Consider the following 20,185-nt stretch of genomic DNA (forward strand, 5'->3'; position numbering starts at 1 on the left):
CCGAAGCAGAAGCAGTTTGCAAGTGCCGGTCGGCCAGCTCCTGTGTTTTCAGATCCGAAGTCATCAAAAAGCTAAGTACCCCATTGGGGAACCTTTTCTTGCCTCAGCCGATGTCAGATAAAACTGCAAAAGTTAATAATTGCTTGTCTTGTGGTAAACAAATACCTCATAAGGACTTCCATTCTTACTGCCTTCCCTGCCTCGGCCCAGACCACGACGTCTCGGCCTGTGCTGCCTGTGCTTGCTTTAATAAGCACACACTTAGGCGCCGGGCAGAATTTGCTGAAGACTTTTTTGGGGAAAATTACTCCTATATCATGCCGTCGGAACAACCGACAGCTCATATTTCCAAAAAACGGAAGGACCGGAACCGACATTCGCGGCCCACGACTTCCACAGACACCATGCTAAAGCCTACTGCGAGTGCATTGGTCTCTTCGGAGGCAGTAATTCTACTGCTCCAGGCCGACGACACCGTTTTACCGCACACTTCGGTCCCGGAGGCTACCCCGGTGCCGGTTGTTGATTTTCCTCCTGAAACCGAAGCCCAAGATTTGCCTGACACCATACCGGTGGACAAAGTTACTCCAGCACATGGGGCAGCTAGGCTTCCTGTGTCTATGTCTATCAAGGCCTACACACGTGCTAAGGCTGCCAGCCAGGTTAAGTCTCACCCTCCTAAATCTTTTTCACAGGGTCCCACTTCTGATAAACAGATCATGACTTTAGCTGCAGATCTAATTTCTTTAATCAGGGGCTCTCAGGCTCATCCAGACAGAGGTTCTCAGCCGCCTTCAAGCAAAAGGCCTAGGGTTGAGCAGGCAGATACCCTTTCCTCAGATGAAGCCTCTGGTGAGTCAGGCCTTTCAGACTCCCAGGAAGAATCCTTCCCGGCCTACGAGGATTCTGATGCTGATGAATCCATTCCCTCTGCCTCTCCTCCTGAGGATATTTCTTTCGGGGAAATTCTCCATTCCATGAGAGAGCATTTTCAGTGGCAGGGCCAGGATTTCTCCGACTCCAGGAAAAGGCTTCGGACCTTCCTTAAGTTACCCCAGCACAGGCCTTTAGCTATACCCCCTGTGTTAGAGGTATTGGATGATGTGTTCGCAGACTCCAGTACTTCTCCTGATTCTCTCCCTCCTGCTCCTGATTCTCTCCCTCCTGCTCCTGTCAAGCCAGACAGATATTACAGGGTTCCTGAAACTCATAAACATCTCTTTAAGGCCCACTCTGTTGATCTAGAAACTATTTCTCAGGGGCCCAAAGGAGTGGCCACTTCCACGGCCAAAAATCCTTTGCCCGCAGACAGGGAATCTAGGTCCCTGGAGAGGTGGGGTAAAAAAGTTTATACCTCATCCACCCTTGCCATGAGGGCACTTAACTGCCTTTTTTATATGTTTCAGTATCAGGATTTCTTGATGGATGATTTGCAGAAAAAGTTAGCCTCTCCTGAGCCTTTAGATAGAAAGGCCTTGCAGGATTTGGTTCATAATACTCAGCAGGTTAGCAATAATTTTCTTCAGTGTGGTTATGATGCATTGGAAGCTTCATGTAGGGCAGCTATGACAGGGACCGTCATACGTAGACATGCTTGGTTGAAAGAGCAGACATTACCAGATCATGTTAAAGTAAAGCTTCTAGATGCACCTCTGGAAAAAGACAGGCTATTTGGTGCTAATGCACAGGGTGTGTTGAAATCAATTGAGGAAAAGGCTAAATCAGTACAAACAGTCAAAGATTTCCTCCAGGTTCAGCCACCAAGGTTCAGTAGGAATTGGCCTTCGAAGAATTGGTCCTTTCCAGACACTGACAAGTTCCAAAAGGGAAAAAAACAGGCGTGCTCGAGGTAGAGGGCAATACCGAGGCTCCTACAGGGGCCGCCAATGGCAACCGACTAATCAGAGAAGTGGCGCAGGAACTTCTACTGCTCCGCAGGGACAATCACAATGACCTGACTTTGACACCGCCGACCAAGGCTCAAAGAGAAGCACCTTTAGGCGGAAAATTATCTATATTTTCAAAAAATTGGCACGTTTTTACAAAGGACAAATGGATTTTGTACATAATAGACAAGGGTTACAGGTTCCACTTCCATACCTTACCAACAAGACAAGGCATGCCAAACCTGCCACAAAATCAAAGGGCAGAGGCACTCATACAAGTTTCAGAGCTACTACAGATCAAAGCAAAAGAAAAGGTTCCTCCTCAGGAACAAGGCCAGGGATTCTACTCAAGACTGTTCCTTGTTCCAAGAAAAGAAAAGCAATGGAGGCCTATACTGGACTTGTCCGCTCTAAACACTTTTCTCATTGTGCCAAAATTCAAAATGCTGACGTTACAGCAACTCCTTCCCATGCTGGGCAAGGGGTCTTGGCTGGTTACTCTGGACCTCAAGGAGGCATACCTGCATGTCCCAATCAGACACAGCTGCAGAAGATACCTCAGATTTCTTGCAGGGTCAGAGCATTATCAATTCTCAGCATTGCCTTTTGGCTTATCTACTGCGCCCAGAGTATTCACAAAATGCCTGGCATCAGCAATTGCACATTGCAGACTTCAGGGGATACAAATATACCCTTACCTGGACGACTGCCTTATACAAGCGGACAGCAAGCAAGCCTTGATAAGACACTTGGACTATGTCATTCACTTACTACAGGCTTTGGGATACACAGTCAACATTCAAAAATCAAGACTACTGCCATCCCAACAAATAATTTTTCTAGGAGCCAAACTGGACACAAACTCACAAATGGCTTTCCTCACAGAAGAAAAACAAGAACAATTACCAGATTACTTCAAAAGCCTAGCAAAGCACACCCAGATGACTGCAAGGAAAATCCTGCAGGCCCTGGGTTTCATGGCATCTTGCATTCTTCTGATTCCACTGGCAAGACTACACATGAGAAAACTACAATGGTACCTAAAAAGTTTATGGTCTCAACACAGCCACAACTTGGAAGCAATTATTCCACTTATTCCATGTCTACAAAAGGAATTTTTGTGGTGGGCACAAGCAAGCCAGCTAAACAAAGGCATGTCTTTCAACAAACCTCAAGCAAGCCAAACCATTACATCAGACGCCTCAGATCATGGATGGGGGGGCGCACATGGAGGGCAGATGCATTCAAGGGCAATGGACACCCCGAGAATTGCATCTGCACATCAATCAAAAAGAGATGTTGGCGATGATTCATGCAATCGAGGCCTTCGGAAAATTTCTTCAGCAAGGCCATCTGCTAATAAAGACAGACAACACCACTGTTATGTGGTACATAAACAAGCAAGGAGGTACCCATTCTTACCCCCTCTGCAGACTAACAATGACTCTTTGGGAAAAGTCCCTGAAACTGAACATACAGTTGCAATCCCAGTTTGTCCCAGGCAAGGACAATGTTCTGGCGGACAGTCTAAGCAGAAACATTATGGACCCGCACGAATGGATGTTGCATTCAGACATTTTTTCACAAATAACTCATGCATGGGGAAGGCCAGACATAGATCTATTTGCCTCACACCTCAATCATCATCTGAAGACGTTCTGCTCAAGGACACACCATCCTCAAGCCTGGAGAATGGATGCTCTCTCCTTCAGCTGGAATTCTCTAACAATCTATGCATTTCCACCTCTACCATTAATGACCAAGGTGTTACTGAAGATCAAAGCAGAACAACCGAAAGGCATTTTGATAGCTCCAGACTGGCCAAGACAGCACTGGTATCCATTACTAAGGAGCATAACTCGCACCAAGCCGTGGCTCCTGCCTCAATGGCCTCTGCTTATAACTCAGCACAATTACAGGACTGTTCATCCCAACCTGCAAACATTGCAACTGACAGCTTGGAGAGTTCCATGACTTCACCCCATATCTCTCTCTCCAAAAAAGTTCAAGAGATCTTACTGGAAACACGCAGACCTTCCACCAGAAAAACTTATTCAGCCAAATGGAAGAGATTCAACATCTGGAATGCCAACAAGGGTCAGGATGCATCAGTAATGAGTATCCCACAGATACTAGAATACTTGGCAGAAATGCTTCACAATGGCCTTTCATATTCTTCCATAAAAATACACGCTTCAGCAATTTCAGCAAAATACAACTGTGATCCACCTGTGTTTTCACATCCTTTGCTAAGACAGTTTCTAAGAGGGATAAAGAATATTAAACCTCCAAGAAAACTACCAGTACCTGCATGGGACCTCAACTTCGTCTTGGAAAAATTAACTCTTCCTCCTTTTGAGCCAGCAGCATCTTCAGAATTGCAATTTCTCCCCTGGAAAACAGTTTTCCTGTTGGCAATTACTTCAGCAAGAAGAGTTTCGGAAATACAGGCCCTCATGGCAGTACCTCCATTTCTCATTTTCCATCAGGGCAGAGTCTCTTTAAGAACCAATCCTTCATTCATACCAAAAGTGATATCCAGGGTTTCTCTAAATCAAGCAATTCACCTGCCTACTTTCTTTCCCAATCCTCAAAATAAAGGAGAAAAGCTTCTGCACACTTCGGACATACACAGGCAATTGCGCTACTACTTGGACAGAACAAAGGCCAACAGAAAATCTGACCAGTTATTTGTAGCTTACGCTGCTGGAGTACAAGGAAAGGCAATTTCCAAACAAACAATTTCAAAATGGATTGGAAACTGCATCAGATTCTGCTACTCTTTCCATGGAAAAGGTGTGCCAGCCAATATCAGGCCACACTCCACCAGAGCGACAGCCACCTCCACAGCTTTTCTAAGAGGGGTGGCTACAAAGGACATTCTAGAAGCTGCTACATGGAGCTCCGTGCATACATTTTCCAAACATTACAACCTGCCCTTATATTCCAGATCCCGAGCAGGCTTTGCTTCTGCAGTCCTGCAGGGCATTTTAGCTACACCATCCTTATCTTAGATCCTACCACCCCAGCTTGGCTATGGTATTCAACCCATATGTAAGGACTGCAGTTGCATTCTTGAAGGACATAGTACAGTTTTGTACCTACCATAAATGTAGATGTCCGATAGATATGCAACTGCATTCGGGTTTTCCCTCCCTCCTACCCCTCTGTAATTCTCTTTTTTAGGGTCCACTCCCCCCTTTTCATATTAGCTGGGGATGTCTGTTATGGTGTATCTGTTTATTACTGTTTTGCATGTCTGGAATTTTTATCCATTCACTAAATTTAGCCTTCCTTGGAGGGCACCTGGCATCTGGGGCAAGAAACACTGAAGAAGATGGCGTCGGCTGATGCTTTTATACCCCAGCCGCTCTGACGTCGGGGAAGAGGTGACATCAGCCGACGCCGGACCCAGACTTTGGAATCCGGCCGACCGAAGGGCTGCCTGAGGCAGGACAACCCATATGTAAGGACTGCAGTTGCATATCTATCAGACATCTACATTTATGGTAGGTACAAAACTGTACTTTCTTGAATACATATAGTTGTACACTTAGTGTAGGCGTTAATGAATCTGGCCTGTAGTGCTGTGAGTCTTTTCTTTTTCCAAGTGTAAAGCATAAATGCCAGGAATGTTAGGGTACCATATATAGTGTGGATTTTTTTCATGTCTATGTTATATATGCCATTGGTAATTGTCTTTCTCAAATGAACACTCAGTATATGTGGATAGATAGTACTGTACATATTAGGCTACTGTCACACCTTTATTATTTGTATTTGTTAAGCTATTGCATTTTTATCATGTTATACATAGTGTATATATTGTATATTCAAACATTTTATATTAATTATTGTATTTCAGATGTTTACTTCTGTGTTGTGTGACTTTCTTGAGTTTGTATTCCTGGGATGAGTCTGAAACAGGCCTATATGCTAGTTAAAAGATACACATACAGTGGATATATAAAGTGTATCCCTATTAAAATGCCAGGTTTTTGTGATATAAAAAAATGAGACCGCAATAAATAATTTCAAAACTTTTCCCACCTTTAATGTGACATATAACCTGTACAATTCAGTTCAAAAACAAACAAATCTGTTAGGGGGAAAAATATAAAAAATAAAAAAGTACAATAAGCTGGTTGCACAAGTGTGCACACCCTTAAACTAATACTTTGTTGAAGCACCTTTTGATTTAATAACAGCATTCAGTCTTCTTGGGTAGGAGTCTTTCAGCATGGCACATCTTGACTTGGCAGTATTTGCCCACTCTTCCTTGCAAAAGCTCTCCAAATCTGTCAGATTGTGAGGGCATTTCTTGTGCACAACCCTCTTCAGGTTACCCCACAGATTTTCTATTGGATTTAGGTCTGGGCTCTGGCTGGGCCATTCCAAAAACTTACATTTTCTTCTGGTGAAGCCATTCTTTTGTGGCTTTGCATGTATGTTTGGGTTCATTGTCATGTTGAAAGGTGAAATTCCTCTTCATCTTCAGCTTTCTAGCAGACGCTTGAAGGTTTTTGGGCCAAAAGTGATGGGTATTTCGAACTATTTATAATTCTCTCCACCTTGACTAAAGCCCCAGTTCCAGCTGAAGAAAAGCAATCTCAAAGCATGATACTGCCACCACCATGCTTCACCATGGGGATGGTGTTCTTTTGCTGATACAAAGTGTTGTTTTTGCGCCAAACGTGCCTTTTGGAATTGTGGCCAAAAAGTTCAACCTTGGTCGCATCAGACAACAACACATTTTCCCACATGCTTTTGGGAGATTTGATGTATTGTTTTGCAAATTTTAGCTGGGCCTGAATGTTTTTCTGTGTAAGAAAAGGCTTCCATCTTGCAACTCCACCCCATAGGCCAGACATACGGAGAAGACGAGATATTGTTGTTACATGTAGTACACAACCAGTACTTGCCAGAAAGTCCTGCAGCTCTTTCATTGTTGCTGTAGGTCTCTTGGCAGCCTCCCTGACCAGTTTTCATCTTGTCTTTTCAATTGTGAAGGAACGTCCAGTTCTTTGCAATGTCACTGATGTCCCATATTCTCTCCACTTTATGGTGACTGTCTTCACTATTTTGTACCCTTCTCCTAACTGATAACTTTCAACAATGAGATCCCTTTGATGCTTTGTAAGTTCTGTGAACCATGGCTTTTGCTGTAGCAGGCAACTGAGCAAATGTCAGGAAATTCCTACTAGGACAGCTGAACTTTATTTGCTGTTAATCAGAGTCTCTCTAATTGATGGCAGGTGTGTACCTAAGAAGACTGAATGATGTAATTAAAGCAAAAGGCGCTTCAACAAAGTATTAGTTTAAGGGTGTGCACACTTATACAACCAGCTTATTGTAGTTTTTTTTTTTAATATATTTTCCCTCTAACAGATTTGTTTGTTTTTCAATTAAATTGTGCAGGTTACAGATCACATTAAAGGTGGGAAAAGTTTTGAAATGATTTATTGTGTTCTCATTTTTTATATCACAAAAACCTGGCATTTTTAACAGGGGTGTGTAAACTTTTTATATCCACTGTACATGCTATATTACTGGGCTAAATCTGAAATAAAGACATTTTGAGTGAAACTGAATTGATAAAGTATGCCTTATGTAGTTTCTTCAGTGCATTTGAATCTATTAATTTTCTTGCTTAAGAGTTTTCCTAAGTCTGAGAATAAAAATAAATTCCTTCTTTCTCTGGGATATTATTTAAAAGAAAGGATGAAGATTACAGCATTTTATCAGTGTATTTCTTTTTTGGGAGAGGCAAACAAGGTTCCTCTGTAATTAAGCAAACACTTTCTAAAATCTCAGTTGTGAAATTCCTTGTTTAATACAGTGTGCTGGAATAAAACCCAGGATGCGTCTGTGTGTGTGTGTGTGTGTGTGTGTGTGTGTGTGTGTGTATATATATATATATATATATATATATATATATATATATATTTATTTATACACACACAGTAACATTTGTATAATAGAAGCAATGACTACCAGGGTCAGTAGGCAGTATTCACAGTGACTGTAAATTTGTTAAATATTATATATCCACCTAAAGTGGTTTCATAATGATTCAGTATTGGCCATTTATTAGCACCACTATTACTGAAAATTCATTTTTGAAATTATAAAATACAAATAAGTAAAAATGTGTCATTATCATACTTGACATCTAATTGCTTCCTAATGCTTGATAGCTGTTTAATTAAACAAGATACCATTCTGGAGGAGGAAGTGAGTTAACAGTGGCAAGCTTCAGAATACTGTTTAAATGAGCATTACTGAAGTTGCTTTGTAAGCATTATTCATATGTAAGAACGTTTTTTCTAAACACCAATCAATTTTGAACCATTAAAAATCAGTAAAAAGTTTTAATATTGTACTTGACATTTTTGTATATTTATGTCACTACTAGTTTTTCAGTGCCTGACAGCACTTAGCTTAGAAAACAGAATCAAAGTTTGGAGCAAGTAACTGAGCAGTCAAGTTCTCATTACTGAGTTGAAGGTTATAGTTTGACTTAGTTGCAGAACAGGAAACAGCTATTCACAGATGTAAGTTGTTTTGAAGGTGGATGTAATTCTTGCAGAAAAATAGTCAGATTTGTAACATGAACAGGTATTCCCAGACATAATTTGTGAACATGGAAATAAACATTGCATCCAAAATGTTAACCTGTGATATTTTGAATCTGTGTAGTAGTAAAAAAAAAAACTCTTCCACTGTCAACAGCTGCACTGAATGTATCCTTCAGTAAAGACTCGTACAGCAGATCAATAGTCTTCATCTGAAATTCCCCTGGTACTTGACATTGAAGATTTGTATGTTACGTCTTGATGCTTGGCAGTATTTAGGCTAGGCTACCAACATTTGGAGCAGTTTAACAGAAGCAATCACTCAGCATAGTTTTCAAATGAGCATCACTGTGGTGAGAATGATATTTTGATTTTGTTCAGATTCATTGCAGAAGACAGCTTTTCAAAGACCAGTCATCCTAAACATGGGCATAATGTAGAGACGGAGTAGTTGAAAGAACAGAAATACACATACTAAGTCAAGTGAGGTGCTTACAAAAAGAAGTTTTAAGGAGAAGAGTGATTTTTGAGATTAGATCTTCTCCTGTATTTTAGTCTTTTTTTTCCAACACTCATCATTTCAAGGGCCGACATTTCAATAAGGAACCATTTTGTTGGTCTTATGATATGTTAGGAAACAAAACGTCTTTCCTGCTTTCTTTGTTTTAAAACTTCTCTTTGTTTAAGTTCCAGAGGCTAAGAGGAAGAGACCAAAACAGAGAGCAGCTAATAAAGGTAAGACTGTGTGGTCTAGAAATGTAAATGTCATTGCAAAGCTCTGCTTGTGTTTTATTTGGCATAGGATATGAAAGGAGAGGAATGTCATGTGTTGGCACACCATTAATACATGGTCAGGGTATAGGTCATGCTGCAAACATGGTCTTGACTGCTTCTGTTTGATCACGGGGGTATAGATAGATAGATAGATAGATAGATAGATATATGTATATGAAGTAAGATGTTTCAGGGAATATGTGTAATTTTAGCTTTTTTACTTTATGTAAGTTATTCTGTAATATAATCATGCCTTTTGAGTTAGATTGCAAATATGAGATTGGAATAAATGCTTGCATAGTCCCAGACCCTGGCAGTTTTGTTATGCTTTTATTTAATAGCACTTCAGGGATGATTCAAATTTTTAAATGAAGCAAAATTATATGACCTCCGACGAGTAGTGCTTTTACAATAGTTTAGTGGTGTGTGTATTAGAGTGGGATTTATTTACTTATGTGGGATGTGGTTTTATAATGAGGACAAAGCCTGACTGGGGCAATTTTCATTTTACTTACACCTGATAAGTAACCCCCCCAAATAAACAGCATTTAGGTACAGTATATTGCTGTTGTCACAGATTTGCCATTGCTGGTTTATATCTTTACTTAATTTCTGTTTGTTTAAGTTTATAGATAGTTACTAGGCTTTGCAGTCCAGGGGACCATTGAGAAGCCTAGTCCAAATTCTCTGTAGTCCCCAAGCACTGTCTGGTAGAGTCTGGCACAACTTCCCAGTTACCCCTAAGCACTGTCTGGTTACTTGACTTCTTCAGGGTAACACAGTAAGTAAGTTAGGGCAGAGGAAATCAAACCCTGTACCTCAGGAGCTACAGCGCACAGTTTTAATACTCTATGCCAATTGCTAAAGTTTTTTTATGTAATAAAATAATTAATTTAGTCATAGTTTGCAATAAATATGTGTATAATTATAAAAATAAATAAACCAAGACTGTAGTATTTCAGGTTTGGATTTGTTTTTAAGTTTTCTTTTAGACATATACCGATATTTATTGGATTTAGAGCCACTGAATCCCCCACTGACACAGATACTTATATGGACCTGTAGCACTACTTCCATAAACCACTTCAGAAGTTGCAGAGTATTTATGTTCATTGTATGGAATTTTTCCACATCTGTGATGAAGCTCTGTGAAAGTTATAAAGATAGGTCAGGATGTATATAATCCATCCATAAAACAATGGGTATCTACTGCTCAGTTAACCTGAGCTACTCAGTGTTTGGCAACTTTAGCCAGAGCTCTGCAGTGCATGTAAACTGAAATCCAAGGCATCCACTGCAAACAACTGAAAAATAAGTATATTTAAAGCCTGTATTGCACTTTAACTGTATTCATTTGAATTGCTGCTTTATTTTTGCTGATTGTGTCTGAATTTTTTCTGCACTGCCTTATATATCATAGGCTAGATTCAGACTTGTTGAATATAGACTGTTTGGTATCACTGTGCTCTAAACCAGCCCTTTTACATTAAAAGGGCCTCCCCGCGCCCTTGTGGCAGAAGTGTGTAGCTCAGATTATATCTGAGTTGGGATTTGCTGGAGAAAGGCTCAGTTTGGGGCTTTCCTGTTGGTAGTTTGTCTTAAAACTGTTGAATTTCGCCTGTATTTAAGCCTCACATTTACACATTACTGCACATTGCACAGTGGGGTCTAGCACTGACCTGTATAGATGCAAATGCCTGGAAGCTTAAATCTTCCCTATATGTATGTCAGTAGAACCCTCCCAAGTCCTTTGTTAGTCTGCAGGCAACTCAACTGCACACTGAGCAGCATTGCCCCAACTTTTCACCCTAAACCATAAACAGAATAAGCCCATCTGTTATTCCTACATCATAAACTGATCTAACTTATCCACTCCCCAACAGTACTACGGTATAGACCTGCCATTATGGAAGGTCACTTTCCCACCATTTCTCCAGCCAGCCTGATTGACTTGGGCATCCTGAGGCAATGGAGTAATTGCCTCATCTATACTGACAATCACTTAGTCCGAAACAAACAAATACCATATGTGAGAGATGTAATTACACTATCGATTTGGAAACAGTCCTCTCACATAACAAAAAACAAGACATCAAACAGGTTGTCAGCTCACACACTTCACTTCTCACACAACTTCAGGACACAACACATTTAACCCACATTCGCGTAGGTACTCACTAGAAGCCTGCCAAAAGATCAGAGACTTCCCAAGTGCAAATTATCTGCACACACCTCAACATGTATAGAAACCACTGCACTTGACACATCAGTGTCTCACCAAATAAGCTCCTAAAGCAAAACAGCTCAAAACCTAATCTCTGTCATAGGAGAGTCCATAGTGAGATACACAAATATCCTTCTCACCAGCCAGGACAAGGGGACAGTCACCTTCAGCTGCTTATCAGGTACCAGGATCCATCAGATCATGCATGCACTCGGGTCACTCAACAGCAAGTACCATTATAACTCTGTCATAGTCCATGTTGAGGTGAATGACTTGACTCCCAGGACTATATAAAGAGAGAAATGACTGAACTCAGATTATGTGTCTCAGGCAGGTATGACCCTAGCCCTAAACAGCATTCTACCTTCACCCAGGATGATGCAACAATATAAACAAAAAATGATTGACTTCAGCAATTGGCTTAGCTACTGCTGTCATTCCAGGGGATCCAGTATTGGCCAGCCTGGGAAGACATGGTTGACAAGCCTCACTGCTTTGCCAGGGATGGTCTGCACCTGTCTCCCATAGGCTTTTGGATACTGGTGAAGGTGCTTGCCTCGGTGCTTGCCTCCCCCATGGTGCCTTTTTTAGGCAATATCAAAACAACAGCATTTCCAGACATAACAAAATCCACTTGAGACAAACTTCAGGTTCGGCTGCTTAATGCTAGGAGTCAAAACAGTAAACTGCACTGCCTGGAAGCACTCCTCACTCCTGGAAGATGTTGATGTCTGTGCAGTCACGGAAACATGGTTCAAAGCTGCTGAGATCACCCAGGTGTGTAAGGCTGCAATGCCTTCCACACGTTCAGACCTCAGACAGAGCATGAAAGAACCAAATATGGAGGTGTACCCATCTTCATTAAAGCCAAGTACACTTCCAGATTGGTCAAACAGTATGACTGTCATGAACTACTCCATGCCCAATTAACTATAGACAAAACACCCTACCCACCATTGGTAGCTATAGATCCCCATCCGTGAACAGAGAGAAGCACAATGCCTACCTGAACTTACTGGAGTCACTCGCCATACAGCCCAACACCTTAGTTATGGGAAATTTCAATTATCCCTCCATTGACTGAGTAACATACATGAGCTCAAACATGCTAGCCCAGAGCTTCCTGGACTTTGTGAATGCAAATTCTCTGGAACAGATAGTCTGCATCCCCACAAGGGATTCTAATGTCCTTGACATAGTACTCACCAATATGGGTGCCCACTGCACTACCCCCTGTGCGATAGTACTTACCAACATGGATGACCACTGCACTGCCCCCTGTGCGATGCCCTCCCTGGTAAGGTCAGACCATAAATCAGTCTCTTTCGAAGTAACTGTTGGTCCCCATGCCTCCAAAGGAGCAAAACAAACATGGGTGCCCAGTGCACTACCCCCTGTGCGATAGTACTCACCAACATGGATGACCACTGCGATGCCCTTCTTGGTAAGGTCAGACCATAAATCAGTCTCGTTCGAAGTAACTGTTGGTCCCCATGCCTCCAAAGGAGCAAAAAAATCTAAGGAACTTCTCCAAAGCAAACTGCAGCCTACTTAAGTGATTGTGTAACAAGTTTTATAGCTTGTGCAATCACAGGCAGTAATGACTCCTATGCAGAGATTTACACAGATGCCCTGTATAATCATCTTAGCAACTGTATAGACTCATTTGTACCTGACCGGATTAAAAACAGGCCCTCCAGAAAAAAACAAGCCACTTTGGTGGACATCTAGTATAAACAGATTGTATAAAAAAGGAAGAAACTGAAGAACAAGAGACAACTGCCTCTGCAGAGGGAGAATTCCCCTACACAGATTGAACAAGCAAATCAGAAGTATTGTAAAGTCCTGTGAAGTTAATTATGAAGCTAACATAACATCCCTAGCCAAGGACAATCATAAGGCATTCTTTAACTATGTATGAAGTCTAAACAGGAGTGCCCAGCTGTGTGCCAAATTGATGGTAGATGGTACCAGTCACACTATACCAGAGGAAATTGACAACCTGCTAGCTGACAGACTTGGTGCAAACTTCACCCTCCTTTCCCCACCAGTCATACCCCAAAGCATACCTGACACCAGTTCTCTACCTAGTATCTCTAGAGATCAAGTCATATCTACTCTCTCAAAGACCAAAAACATGGCCTCAATGGGACCAGATAACATTTTTGGTTGCTTACTAAGCAGTCTAAAACAGGACCTAGATGACCCAGTTGCCTTTCTCTTTAACCATAGCTTGAGAACTGGCTTTGTACCAGTAGAATGAAGAACAGCAGCAGTAAACCCCTTGGATAAAGGGAGGCCATCAACTGATCCTGGGAGCTGTAGATGCACAAGTTTAACCAACCTCATTTGCAAGACCAGGATCATCATGGACCTTTACAAGGACATAAGTGACCATCAAACTCTAGACCCAACCCAGTTTGACTTCGTTAAGGATAGATTTTGCTTATTGAAGCTGGTAGACTTCTTCGAGAAAGTCACCAAAGACCTGGATGAAGGTAAGAGAGTGCATACCGCCTATCTGGACCTAGCCAAAGCCTTTGACAGAATCCCCCACTCGGGTATCACTGAAAAACTCTCCCAGCTTGGTGTTTACCCTTACATCACTAGATGGGTAGCTAACTGACAAGCTAACAGAACAAATACTGTCAGAGTTGGTGACTCCACCTCTACCAGTGGACCCGTCACCAGTGGCATACCGCAAGGAACTGTACTGGGTCCTGTACTATTTAGAATCTATTTCTTGACCCCACTCGGGTATCATTGAAAAACTCTCCCAGCTTGGTGTTTATCCTTACATCACTAGATGGGTAGCTAGCTGGCAAGCTAACAGAACAAATACTGTCAGAGTTGGTGACTCCACCTCTACCAGTGGACCCGTCACCAGTGGCATACCGCAAGGAACTGTACTGGCCCCTTTACGATTTGGAATCTATTTCTTGGAAGTCCAGGCTAAATTAGACATCCTTTGGGTTACTATGTTCACTGATGATTGTAAACTGTGTGCAGTCGTTGAGTCCCCAGCAATGTTAACTTATTACAGGAAGGGCTAACACAAACAAATAACTGGTACCAAAGTCACAGTCTAAAACTAAATGCAAAAAAGTGCACTATTATCCCATTTGGCAAAGTGGAAGTTGCCAGTAATTACAATATTAACAGCACCCCTTTAAGTTCAAACCCAGTGGTGCAAGATCTGGGAACACAGGTTCACAGCAATCTGAACTTTGACCACCAGGATAATACAGTGTTAAGGAAAGACTTCTACATAGCACATCTCATAAGTAAAGGCATTGCATCCAGATCTAAGGATGTTATAACCCCACTTTACTCTACCCTAATCAGACCATTAATAGAGTACAATGCTCCCTTCTTCTGTCTCATCAGACACCTGCAGTAGCTGGAGAGACCACAGAGGTTTCTCATTAAGAAGGTACAGGGCCTTCAAACCATGACCTATGTGGATAGACTGAAAGCCCTGTCACTGTACTCTGTATCATTTGGGTTACTGAGCAGTGACTTGTGCCTGGCTACAGGGCAGTCTGTGACCCTGACCTGATGGAAATGCTGCATATTTGCAAATCATATGACACTAGAGTTACTCACTCTAGGGATCTCAACTGTGCCAGTGACATAAACAGAACATGCTGAAGAGACAGGTTATGTCTCCCTGAGATTGCCATTGCTCTGGAATAAGCTTCCAGTTCATGTGAAACAGAGCTCCTCAATGACCCTATTCAAGTGCAACCTGGACAACTGGATGGGTAACAGCAAATTCACCCCGGAGGTGGCACCAATGTCACTCATGGACAGAGGTAGTTGGCATCAGTTTTCTCAGTATTATAGCGGAGAACCAGAACAGGTTCTCAAATTAAGTCAGTTTTTTCATTTTTCACATTTAAAGTAAGTAAAAATACAAACATCTCTCTCTCAGAGCATTCTCTTTGTAATTATTTATTTAGTACATTAATTGTAGTAATGAAAAATGTACCTAAAGCTCCCAGTGTAACTGAATTAAAAATCCCAACTGAAAGTAAGACATCATGGTGTATATTAGCATGACTTCTCACTACCCCCCCCAGACACAAATACATGCACATAGGAATGTAGTCCAAGTCCTGTCTCTATGTGAAGTAAGATTTGAAAAACTGCTGCCATTACTAATCCTGCAACCTTTACTCAGTTGACTAAATACCAATGGAAGCAGATAAGTTTCTCTTGCTGGTATGTTTGTTACATAATATGGTTGTAATACAGAGCAGCAGATTTATTTATTGGCATTGCTAAAAGCACACTGTCCACATCATCAATCCATTATTTTTATGTCAATATTTTGTGGGGTGTAGCTTGTGTATAAGAGCAGCAAGTTAGAATACATTACTTTGCCCATTATTTCTTTTACATTCATCACAGAAATCAGATTGGGATAAAATGCAGGGCTATTTGATATCAAGTCACACTGTGCAAAAGCAAACAGACATTGCTTCATCATAGGTATGGCTTGGTAGGGAGGAGAATACATGAGCAAGAGTAGCAAGTTGAAATACATTACTGTGGCCGTTATTTATTTCATTTTTCACTGAAGTTACAAATATAAGCAGCAGCCAAGGGTGGGAGGTGGAAAGCAGACTATGTGAAATGGAAGTGGCTATTTGGTGGGCACAGTCATCACTGTTGCTTACAGGAAATGGGCAGTGTATTGGTGTGATAACAGCAGATTCCTGTGATCATTAGTTATTCCACTTTTATCAGCCAAACATAAGAGGATCGAGCAGTCAGAATGTAATGATTGTTAGGGTGGGAGATAGGGAGACAATGTGTGAAAAAAAAGGGTCATTACTAACATCATTGTTAAATAGTCTTTGATATGACTTGCCAGGAGGGGAGGACATTGCTTCTGTATTACACAAACAAGTTGAAAGATATCATTGTATTCATTATTTGTTTCACCTTTCATTGCAGTAAAACAGCACTGTACACATGAAGTGACTATGTTTGGGTGCATCAGGCTCTGTGTGAATGCAAAGGGAATTTCCACTGATCTCTGTTAACCATTCATTGATGTTTCTTGTTGGGGCTGGAGTTACTGAATGTGTTTGAAAGCAACAAGCTGAATTACATTCTTTCTGTTAATATTGTGTATGTACGTATGCAAGTTTGGTAGGCCGTGAGTGAAATGACTAGAATTAAACAATCATTGATCTGACTTATTAGGGCCTCTGTAAATATGTGTGTTGATTAGCAAAATGTGTGTACAAATGTAATTGTCACTGTTTTTATACGTGGGTAATTTGTGATGTCTTCTCCCCAGTTTTTGTGGTATCTTTAGAATCAGAGGAGGTAAACCTCAACAACATGTGTGCATTCTTCTGGAGTAGAGTGTGTGTGTGTGTGTGTGTGTGTGTGTGTGTGTGTGTGTGTGTGTGTGTGTGTGTGTGTGAGAGAGAGTGAAAAGAGCAGGCACCAGTGTTTTAAATCATTTGCTGTTTTTATTATAATTTTATGGCATTCTTAGTGCAAATGTATATGGACTTGAGATAGTAAACATTCATATTTCATTTTTCTTATAGGATGGTTACATAATTCTAAAAGTGTTCCGTATGTTTTACTTTTATAACATTAAAAACAAAAACTTTGTCATGAAAGTGATGTTTTCAGCATTAAAAATGTTTAGACAGAAGCATGAAACAAAAGCATTGCTAAAAGCTTTGGCATAGGACTCTGCAGTTCAGGTTGTAGCTGCCAGTGCTATTGGACTGCCAGACTGCAGCCCCCTCAACTACAAAATAAAGAAATAAAAAGAAAAAATAAAGAAATAAAAAGAAGGAAAAAAATTGCGGACTTTCGCGCATGCACACTAGTCCGGACTGCTGTTGAGACAGTCTGGAGCATGCGCGGATTGTCTCAGCAGCAGTCCTGATTGGAAAACATGAAGAACGGAGTTCCCAGAAGTCTATGCAGTTTTAAACTGCATAGACTGTCCTGGAACTCGCTGGGAAAATGCTTCGGGGTCGGACTGCAATGTCAGCAGTCAGGAGTTCGTCAGGGGAAGGATCTCGCGACGGGCAGGGTCTGGATTGGAGTTTGCTGCAGGGAAAGATCTTGCGACGGGCAGGGTCGGATTTGCGCGGGTTTTCATAGGATTTATGGTGGAGTTTGCTGCAGTCTCGTCGGGGGAAGATGCATTTCACAGGATTTATGGTGGTTTTCCGGACAGTAAGTTGCATTGACAGTAGTTACGTTCTGGTTGCTTAGTTGCTGTTTGTTTGTGTGTGTTGTGTCTTTCTTTAGTCTTTGACTTGTAGTGTTTTATGGGCACTTCTTGTCTTCTGAAATTGTAATTATTTATTCATGTGCAAACCACGGAACTGCCGGCTGGCTCTCTTAGACTCCTGTTTATGGATGTAATGTGGCAGTAACACGTTTTGGTTGTTTAGCTGCCGATTGCACATGTGTGTTTTTCATTGGTGTAGAGTTCCAGGGTCACTCTTGGTTTGCTAACGTTGTAATTTTCATTTGTTAACTAAATGGACCCAGCAAAAATGCGGCAAGGTTTTATATTTACTATGTAACAGTATGTGGGCGTAACATAAGCATAGTTGATCTGTAAGCTCGCAACATTAGTAACATTGAAATTTAAAATTGTCATATGTAAAATTAGAAGTCTAAGTAGTTTTATGCTGATTTGCAGATACATGTTGGTTGTTTAACTCTGTAGTTATGTTACGTTTTGTATTTTTCTGTAATGTTCAATTGCAAACACTGTACCTTGAAGATTGCTGTTAACTAAAACTGCATCTACCTTATGTGAAATTTTCCTTCCCCCCCCCCATACTTATTTCCTAGACAGCACCTGAAATTTGTCAGAATTGATCAGTGCCCTATTCCAGTAAAATAAAATAATCTTTCTTTAATAACAATGAGTTTGGGGGGGGGGGTTCTGTTATTTACATTAGACAGAGACTAATACAGACAGCATATTCTCTGTTCTAGCCTGCCGGAAGCAACACTTAAGCAGATAAGTATGGACAGACATTTATGTTATTGTAAGCTGCCGCCCCTATCATTCCTACTTTTAGTAAAAATAAAATGCAAAAAAAAAATCTCCTGTATTAGCATGGGTGTACCCAGAAAAATGCAGAACGCATGAAGTGCTTAAAACCACCCATGAAGACAAACATTTTAGCAGAGCAAGATAGCTGTTGTATGTATAATAACTGGTTGCATACACGTGTCTTAAAGTAACTGCTTAATAAGACGTGGTCGGTGGTCCATCAAGTGAGTTGCGGTAACATTGCTTAGCAACTGTAATGCTATCTGTTTGTTCTAGGTGCTCCAGTAGAAGTAACATTTGCTGGTTGGGGTTGCAGTGCAATAAATTGACAGTGACATTCCGCAGTGTTACTGCTCTTACATGGAAACTATTTTTGCTTAATTTTTTTTTCTCTCTTCTGGTGAGTTCAGGTCACATTATAATTACAATAAACCTGGAGACAGTGCATACAGAACCATGTTCCTGTAAAGTAGAATGCCTACCTGTGTAGTTAAGAGATGGAAATCCAGCTGTCTAAAAGTCAACAAAGAACTTGCAAACTCCATCCACATTTGCTTAACCAGTGGCATTATGTAATGATCCTAACCTCATAATTACCAATTCACAGTGTTGTTTAAACATTTACTGCATTTATTGACATTGTCCTGTTCGATTCTAAGCAAAAGCGTCTTCTGTGTGGAGACATGCATGAATGGGCATACCTTCGTTGAAGGTTGTACGTCAGGGCTGGCAACTTGGTACGTAAAAATCTACTGCCAATCATTAGAGGACTGGAGTTCCGCTGTGGCGACCCCTAACTGGGAAAAGCCGAAAGATACAACAACATGTAGTCAGTTTTGAGGAAGCCCATATATCCTTCAGAGTGAGGAATATGCAATCTTGATAAACACTGTTTTTTATATATCATCTGATTATAAAGAAGCATTTTTCTTGTTTTCCTCTCTAATCAATTCAGTAATTTTGGTGCTAGTCAGTCACCTGAAAACTAAGAAAAACAAGAAGAGGAATTGGTTGGACTTTGTTCTTAGATGTCAAGACAGTTTTCAGTATCAGTGTTAGTCTTCTGAAGTATTCCTTACTGAGAACAATGGTGTTTGTGTGTGTGTGTGTGTGTGTGTGTGTGTGTGTAGTATACTGGTGGTTAGACTCATGCTGGTGTGGTAGAGAATACCTCAGGCTTGAACCCTGTACCTTGTATGCAGGCGTTAAAGACCTGAATTCCCTACCCACCACCATTTGCAAAAAAAATTGCAGATTTTTGCCTCATATTTGATCTGATCTGTTCCTCATAATATCTGTGGTTTGTAAATATTGCAATGCTTGATATTTGATGGTGTAGTGGTAGCATTGGTGCCTCACAGCTGCAGGTTCTTGGGTTTGATGCTTGGCTGGGGTGCCTTCTTTGTGGGGGTCTGTATCTTCTCCCTGTGTTTGTGTGGGTTTGCTTTTGTGTCCTCCCATGTTACAAAGACATGTCTGCATTATTTCTTCCTGGGCCTCTGCTGAAAATTGTTTATTTGTTCCAAGTCAGACTGTCCTGATTAACACATGTTAAATAAAATTGACAGGCATTTGAATTTCAGACTTCAGGTTTCTGAATGTTTAATTCCTTACATATTTGATGGTGCAGTGGCAGTATTGTTGCCTCACAGCTATAGGTTTTCTGGTTTGA

At 41.1% G+C, this 20,185-nt stretch overlaps 1 protein-coding gene across 1 annotated transcript in view; it reads left to right on the top strand.

Moving 5' to 3' along the window:
• The window catches only part of LOC122792351 (aprataxin and PNK-like factor), a 637,979-nt gene that overhangs the window by 456,441 nt on the left and 161,353 nt on the right, over nt 1-20,185 (top strand). The window contains exon 4 of the mRNA XM_044060144.1: nt 9,149-9,196. Coding sequence (XP_043916079.1) covers nt 9,149-9,196 — 48 coding nt within the window. The remainder of the gene's footprint in view (nt 1-9,148; nt 9,197-20,185) is intronic.

The sequence above is a fragment of the Protopterus annectens genome, chromosome 1.part2 (genome assembly GCF_019279795.1).
Source record: "Protopterus annectens isolate FY-2018-M chromosome 1.part2, PAN1.0, whole genome shotgun sequence".
Classification (NCBI taxonomy): Eukaryota; Metazoa; Chordata; order Ceratodontiformes; family Protopteridae; genus Protopterus; species Protopterus annectens.